At 49.6% G+C, this 8,454-nt stretch overlaps 1 protein-coding gene across 1 annotated transcript in view; it reads left to right on the plus strand.

The window, feature by feature from the left end:
* The window catches only part of E2F2 (E2F transcription factor 2), a 42,774-nt gene extending 35,016 nt beyond the window's left edge, over window positions 1–7,758 (plus strand). The window contains exon 7 of the mRNA XM_078682582.1: window positions 6,036–7,758. Coding sequence (XP_078538708.1) covers window positions 6,036–6,340 — 305 coding nt within the window. The 3' untranslated portion in view covers window positions 6,341–7,758. The remainder of the gene's footprint in view (window positions 1–6,035) is intronic.
* The last annotated feature ends 696 nt before the right edge of the window (window positions 7,759–8,454 follow it).

The raw sequence follows: 8,454 nt of genomic DNA on the forward strand, positions 1-8,454 counted from the left end.
AGACTGTGGCGGTTCGCCGCCGCGCCTGGCTGAGGTCTGCCAATTTTTCAGGGGATTTCCAAGCCTCTCTTATGGACATGCCCTTTGATTGCTGTCACCTCTTTGGTGACCAGGGGGACAGTGCGCTGGAGCGTTTCTAGGGCTACGGCCAAGTCCTTGGGCCTCTGCCAACGCCAGCAAACTTCTGCTTTTCGTCCCTTTCGTGGCCAGGGAAGGGGCACCCCCTCACGTCCAGCTAGCCACAGGCCGCAGAACCAACCTCAACACGGTCGCGGTACCCGCCATGGCGGTGCAGGGGAGGGGGGGGAAGAGACACACCGGCAAGGCCAGTCCACACCCACCCCTGCAGCATCTGCTTCAAAATCCTCCGAGATGTAAGGCCCATTCGCCAGTGGAGGGTAGGGTTCGCCATCACCTCCTCCACTGGCGCTCCATCACGTCGGACAGGTGGGTGCTGCAAATCGTCCAAAGGGGCTACTCCCTCCCCTTTGAGGTCCCTCCAGCTGTGCCACCGCATGTTGGGGGATCACTTGCAACTTCTGCAGGAGGAAGTTATGGCCCTCTTGGCCAAGGGGGCAGCCGAGCGCGTTCCTGGGCCAGAAGTAGGACGTGGTTGCTATTCCCACTACTTTCTGGTACCCAAGAAGGGCAAAGGAGGCCTACGCCCTATCTTGGACCTACGGAGCGTCAACGGCTTCCTCCGGAAGGAGAAGTTCAAGATGCTGACCATGGTTCAGGTCTTAGCTGCCCTTGACCCAGAAGACTAGATGGTGGCGTTGGACTTACAGGACATGTATTTCCACATCCCAGTCATGCCAGCCCACTGGCGTTACCTGCGGTTCACGGTAGGCCACGAGCACTTTCAGTTCACCGTGCTCCCTTTCCGCCTTACCAGCGCCCCATGGGTGTTCAGGAAAGAGATGGCGGTGGTCGCAGCTAATCTGCGCGGGTTAGGGTTTTCAGTCTTCCCCTATCTCGACGATTGGTTGTAGAAGGCGGGCTCACCACAGATAGTCTTCCGCCTACGGCCGACCTCCTGCACTCGCTGGGGTTCTCCATCAACGTGCCGAAGTCACACCTGTGCCCCTCTCAGAAGCTTCTTTTCATCGGAGCAGTTCTGACTCAGCGCAGATTTGGGTTTATCCACCCCCGAACAGCGGGTTCGGGATATTCAGGCTTGGGATTAAGGCTGAAAGACCAGAATCAGAGTCTGTCAGGTTGACGCTGGGGCTGATGGCCTCCTGCATCCTTCTGGTGCATCACGCCTGGTGGCGGATGCGGGCTCTGCAGTGGGACCTGAAGTTTCAGTGGGCACAGCATCAGGGCAACCTGTCCGACCACGTCCGGATCTCGGAGGGTACTGCAAAACAGGTGCAGTGGTGGCTCACGAACCGAGATGGGGTCAGCGGCAGATCTCTCTTCCTACCCCAACCGGAGCATGTAGTAGTGACGGATGTGTCCCTCCTGGGATGGGGGGGAGCCCACATGGGCGAGTGGGAGATCAGAGGCCTCGGGTCTCCGGCGGAGTCCCGGCTCCACATCAACCTTTTGGAGCTGTGGGCGATCCGGCTAGCACTGAAGGCATTCCTTCCCTCTGTCCAGGGAAGTGTAGTGCAGGTGTTCACGGCCCACACACTACCATGTGGTACTGCAACAAACTGGGTGGGGTCGTGGACCCTTTGTCAGGAGGGTCTGTGCCTTCGGCAATGACTGGAACACCAGGGCGATTCCCTGGTGGTTCAACACCTGGCAGGTTCCCTGAACTCCAGGGCTGACTAACTCAGCCGCCGGTGCATGATGGATCACGAATGGCGTCTGAACTCGGACGTGGCGCAAGGCCTCTTTCAGCAGTGGGGAGAGCCTTGGTTAGATCTATTCGCCACCGAAGAGAAGGCCAATGTCATCAGTTCTGCGCGTTGGGATTTCCAAGGCGGCACTCGCTCGGAGACAATTTTCGTCTCGAGTGTCGCTGCGGTCTGTTGTACGCCTTTCCGCCTATACCACTTCTGCCCAGAGTGCTGAAGATCAGGCTCGACTGGGCCCAAGTCATCCTTGTGGCTCCAGACTGGACACGAAGATTCTGGCAACCAGAGCTACTCGGCATGTCAGTCGATTCTCCCCCCGTTTCGTCTGCCTCTTCAGGAGGACCACCTGTCTCAGCAGCAGGGGACGGTCCTCCACCGAACCTGTCCAGCCGCCACCTCCATGCGTGGAGATTGAGTGGCGGCAGTTGAGGCAGTTTGACTTGCCTCCTGAAGTTTGTGATGTGATTCTGGCAGCCAGGCATCCCTCCACAAAATCTGTATACGCCTGTAGGTGGAACACATTTGTGGCATGGTGCACAGCAAAGGCTGTGGATCCACTCTCTGCCCCCCTTTCTGAGGTTCTCCACTTACTCCTTTCTCTTGCCCAGCAAGGCTCTGCTCTGGGCACTCTTAAGGGCTACCTCTCTGCCATTTCAGCCTTCTTGAGGCTTCCTGTTCAGCCTTCTCTTTTCAAGTCCCCTGTTGTAAATAGATTATTGAAAAGCATCATGCACATGTTTCCTCCTGTTCCTTTTGTGATGCCTCAGTGGGACTTGAACCTTGTTCTATCCTATCTGATGTGCGCTCCTTTCGAGCCACTTCACAACTGCCCTCTTCGTCTCCTGACCTTTAAGACTGAATTCCTGGTTGCCGTTACCTCTGCCAGGGGAGTTGGGTAGCTCCAGGCTCTATCTTCTAAGCCTCCTCTCCTTTGTCCATCCGGACAAAGTTGTTTTAAAAACTCGTCCTTCTTTCCTGCCCAAGGTGGTTACAGCCTTTCACATGGGACAGTCTATCACCTTGCCCACCTTCTTTCTGCTTCCGCATCCTTCAAAGGAGGAAGAGAGGGTCCACCGTCTGGACCCAAAACGTGTGCTCTCCTTCTACCTTAATCGCACACACCAGTTCCGGGTGAACGACCAGCTCTTTGTTGGTTACGTGGGCGTGAAGAAGGTGCACAAACAAACCATCTCTCATTGGGTCGTGTTGTGCATCAAGGTCTGTCACGCCTTAGCTAGAAAGGAGCCCCCTGTTGGGCTGAGGGCCCATTTCACTCAGGCCACGGTGGCTACTACTGCCCTGGGTCGAGGAGTTCCCTTGCAGGACATCTGTCAGGCAGCTACATGGGCCTCGCTGCACACGTTCGCTAGACACTACTGCCTGGACAGCCAAGTCCAGAGAGCTGGCTTCTTTGGCCCTTCCGTTCTCCAGGACTTTCTGGTGTGAACTTGGTTCGCAGACCCACCACCGGGGTTGGTAATGCTGGGGTATCTATTCTAAGGTAAGGAATTTAACACTAACCTATTTTCTTTCAGATGCACATGTTACTTACCTTCGGTAACGATATATCTGTAAGAAACAGTTAGTGTTAGATTCCTTACCGCCCCACCCATCCTCCCCGTTCTGCGAACCGATATCTAGGGTTAAGGGCATTCCTTTCAGGGCCCTAGTTTCATTGCACTAGTGTCGGTCTCTGGCATGGCTCTGCGTTACTGGCGTGGAAAGCTATGTACAAGAACTGACGTCCGCGTGCAAGGGTGGCATCTAAGTACTCCGTCATCCCGGCGATCACGACGAAAGACGCGGAGCCACAGACGCCTATCGACGCGCAGGGGTACTGCTACGCAAAACTTTCTGGATCCAGTCTGACACCAGGGGATATTCTAAGGTAAGGAATCTAACACGCACTACTGTTTCTTACAGATATATTGTTACCAAAGGTAAGTAACTTGTGCTTCAGATTAATAGTACCATCTGTTTTGGAAATTGAAGGGGACAGGAGTCCTTATTGAAAGATTCCTCAAGCACACGAATGATTGGTGCTGCTGTTGAGCTCTTGAAGGGACACTCAAATTTGGTGTCTGTGGCAGCAGTATTTTCTGCATACTTATGGATTTACCGCATGTGCCCATCAGATGCTGCATATGCAGATTGTAATAGTTTCTAGTCTGCGTGCAGCAAAAGTTAATAAAACATGATGTGCTGCGGCACAGTGGATAGCCCATCTTAGAAGTTGACTAGTTATATTTAAGTTATCTATCAGTATTGTTAACAGTTGCTAAAGTGGAAATGGTTCCCAGATAGTGTTAATGTGTTTTTTAATTTTTTTTCATTTAAGGTAAGGTAATGCTATAATCCTGTCCCAAAATGTTCTGCGCTATGACGCATACTCCTCTTCTTGCCCTATAATTTAGTCAACCCTGCCCTGTAATTTGGTCCTCCCCTGTTGAGAGCTTCCAGGGTCCCAAGCTCTCACTGTTGGTTCCTAGGTCTTCCATACTGAAAATTGTAGGCCATTTTGTACTTGTGTATATTTATTCTGCTTCTTGGTAGTTCGACACCAATCTCTTCCCCATAATACTAGTTTCTGCTTAGTCACTTTGATTTGTGTACTCCTTTGTGTTTTTAAAAAAAAATTAAAAAAATTGGAAACACCTGAAAACACTTCATTTTGGGATGGGATACTGGGGAGTAAGATTTATAAAATTGTCTCGCCATTGCTGGGTGCACCCATAACTTAGATTTCTTCTCTCACACACCCCTACCTGGACCAATGCTCTTGTATTGTGGATGCTTCTCTTTTGCTCGGACTACTTATTTCTGAAAGATAATCTTTGCCGCCCTCCTTTTTTTTTTTGTTGGCATGGGGTGGGTGAGGGGGTTGCAAGTGCTCTGCTATTGGCAGGTGGGGTGGTCATTCACCCTTTGACAAGTCAGAAATGGGCTAACCAACTGCATTGCAATTGTGTAACATTGTTTGACTAATGTGATCATTTGAAGACTGGTTTCCTACCATGAGCGACTTAAAGACTAGTTTTATCTTCCTTGTTCCTACATCTGGTAATGCCCCCATAGTCCAATATTTTGCACGCTTAGGATGCAGTTTACATGGCGATGGTGTCCTCTGCTCTTTCTAAATATAGGATTTAGTGCAATACGTTGTTTCTCACCAAACATGCGTGCAAAGTTAGAGCTAGATTCTGGATGACAGCCACCACAATCACAGCCTTGTAAACAACTCCCATTAAAAAAACACCCTGGCAACGCTGTCATAAGGTATATTGTACACTAACAAGTTATGATCATTAGTAAAGTAGCCGAATTTAAAATAGATTGCATTAAATTTCTTTACAAATGCCAACCTGACAAATCTTCCAGTAAAAGGTTCACCATGTGAATTTGCAATTTTTTATTGTATAATTATCCATTTTGACATTCCTGTACTAAATGCTTAATTATGAAAAGTGCTCTTGATATCCATAACGTGGGAGCCTATGCTACATAAAACCATAACCTGTTTTTTTAGCCTTTTGGTGTTTGTTGCTCTGGCAATCAGTATGTCCTCTTGCACACTAGTGAGTGGGTCTGTGCAATGGGTCATAGCGATCTTTGCATTGTTGTCCATTCTTAAAAAGCCCCTACATAATATGCCTCCCTATTCAAACTGCAGCTGGCATGTCCCCACCCCAGTGGTGATATTCACTAGACATTGTTTGGCCCTTGTGTTGTCTTACTGCTTCAGTTGGTGACTTAGTGAGTTCCTCCTGAAGTTCATTGCTGCCTTATGTCATGTACATCTGCCCTGCTAATTGCTGCTCCTAACAAACTGAGCTCTCCAGTTTCCCAGGTCCATGCTTGAGTAGTTTATATAGTCCACATTTTAGCTTTACATATATTGGAGTTGTGTATTGAAGTGCCTCAAGGGGGTCTGTGCCAGATTCACTATTTTCCATGCATTTAGGTGTTTCTCTCACCATTTAACAGCTGTGAGCTGGACTACCTGTGTGCACAGTGCTAAAGCAGGCTGAAATGAGGGGCACCAGCAGTCCCAACCTGTCTGCCCCTGGTGGCTTTTCTTTTTAGTTAAAATGGGTGTAGACCTTGCGGCCAGTACACATGAGCTGAAACATTGATGGCCTATTGCATGCATGCTTTCACGGGATACTGTGGTGCGCTTGGGTTAATTTCTGGTGCCTGCACTAAGTCTTGTTTCCTTTTTCTCCCCCACAGAAGTTTGTGTGAAAACAGAGGTCTGTGTAAAGACTGAGATGTGCACGGACTTGCCGGTGTCTGTGAAAACTGAGTGTGCCTCCCCTCTGATGGATGTCGTTCAGGGCATGCTGGACTTACCACACCACTTGCTGCAACAAACTGAGGACCAGCTCCCTTCCACTTCCTTTGATGCAGACACTCCCTTTGTCAGTTTCTTGCCTCCTTTAGACCAAGACGATGACTACCTTTGGGGGCTCGAGGATGGGGAGGGTGTGACTGACCTCTTTGAGTCTTATGACTTGGGTGACCTGCTGAAGGATTAGACACCTGACTTTGGGGGGAGTCTTCTACTTCATTTTCTGATGGTGCTCATGTGGAGCTCTGAAGAGGAGAGCCGACCGTCCAGGTTGTGAGATGTGAAATCATTCCAGACTACTCCCGTTCCGTAAGGAGATTTTCCATGGGGCGATTGCATCTCTTGTTTGTGATCTGGAACCTCTTCGCTCTAGAAGCAAAAATCCCTGAACGAGCTGTGGGCAGGCCTGCATGAAGTCTGATGTGTGTCCAAGGTTGCTGCATAGGTGTGATGAACTATAGAACTTCAGCCTTCACTATATCCATCAACTAACCCTGCTTCAAACACAGATGAAGATGTCATCAAAGGAGCCATTGGGAAGCTTTATGTTCACCCGGCGAGCCCATCTTGGCACAGTTTCGATCTTGTTTGAAATTTGGCATGGTGATGGTTTTAGGAGGCTTGTATTCTTCGATAATCCGATCTGGGTCCTTGTAGCCTCAAGCCTGCTGTAACATGCACCACTTTCTTCTGAAGTCTCACTTGCATTCTGCTGTTTGTGGTCCTTTTTCAAGGCTATAGATGTTTGCTCTCCTCCTTGTGTACTAAAAAGCCAATAGGATTTAAGTTTCAAAGTGCTGCTTGAATGCCACTGCATAAAGTGCTAGCTGTCCCTTTTCCCCCACATTGCAGTCAAACTGCCTCTTGTGGGCTTGAACACTTCCAACCGGCCTGTAGGTCACCCTCTCCTTCCTCTTAATCCAGTTACTCTAGATTTATGATCCTCCTGCATCAATGAATGGACTTTGGAAATATTTCCTCAACGCTATAGTGTCCTGCAATTGTCTGAGCTACCGAGCCGAACCTGTGAATACACTTTCTTTCAAAGATCTATGGCCTATGAACCCATCCGTTTGTATGCCATAGACCTTTGGGTCTATGGCCCGAGGTGTCTCTGGTCCAAGCTCAACTGCCTGCCAGTATGCGGTTTTCACAGTGGGTTTCAGGTCTGTACTGCCCATGCGTACCATTCTGTTTATCATTTGTAGCCACAAGTGTAGTAGGGAGATGCAAGATATCTGTTATGGAACCAGGAGGGCTAGTGTTCCTATTCCAGGTTCTCCACTTGACCAGGCTTTGAGGTCCTGAGACTATTACTTTACTTGCATATCCGCGCTTTCCTCTAGCTACCCAAACAGGTAGTGCTTCAACTAACCACAGTACTCTGTGTTAATATTTGATATGCACATAACTTTTTGGGAGGGAGGGGGGCAGGGGGGAGCAGTGTACTGCTAAGAGGAACCACTGAGCCTTTAATTTGGTCTATCTCCTTTAGCTTAAAGTCTACTTTGAGCTATGACTCTCTTCTCTCCCTCTCTGGTTGCACCCAGGTACTGTAGTAATTAAATTTATAAAGTTCTTCATGGAATAAATGTATTTCAAATCATCCTGAGTTGACTGACGTGCACACTGGGAGGTGGAGTAATAAGCCCGGAATCCCAAAGTGTGATCAAGTGGTGAAACTGGGATTAGAACCCAGGCCTCTTGGAAACAAAGCAGAATCTTTGCACTCACATCTACATTAAACAAGTTGTGGTTAGGGCCAGGATCTCCAGCTAAGACCAGGGAGTGTATTATTCAAAGTGTCCAGGTTCCGCAATGGGCGTTTGTGCCCGCTATGCACACCCCCTAGGGCACTTGGTATTACAGAAGGGGCTGCAATGCTTGTGCGGCCCTTTCTGTAATACAGATGGCGCGCACATAGCACCAGCACTATCACCAGAGGGTGTTCCCTCATTTGCACGGGGGGTGTGGACCCACGCAAATGCTCCATATTATAGACACCGGCACAAAGGGCAAAGAAGTGGTCGGGAGGTCCACTGTCAGTGCGCCTCCTGATGGCAACCCTCTGGAAGAGGTGAAGGGGTTCTATGCCCTTGCAGGTGGGTTCAGTCACTCCCTGCATCCGCCTGCAAGGTGATCTCCCCCTCTTAAAAGTTTGTTGCCGACAATGCAACACAGAGCGGCTCCATCAAAGCCACTCTCTATTTCACTTTAATACGCTGCCACCAGAGCAGCACAAGTTCGCGGTTGCCCCAGGGGCAGTGCATTCCATCCAATACGGCGTATTGTCCTTTTTGG

This window comes from Lissotriton helveticus, chromosome 3_1 (genome assembly GCF_964261635.1).
Source record: "Lissotriton helveticus chromosome 3_1, aLisHel1.1, whole genome shotgun sequence".
NCBI classification, from domain to species: Eukaryota; Metazoa; Chordata; class Amphibia; order Caudata; family Salamandridae; genus Lissotriton; species Lissotriton helveticus.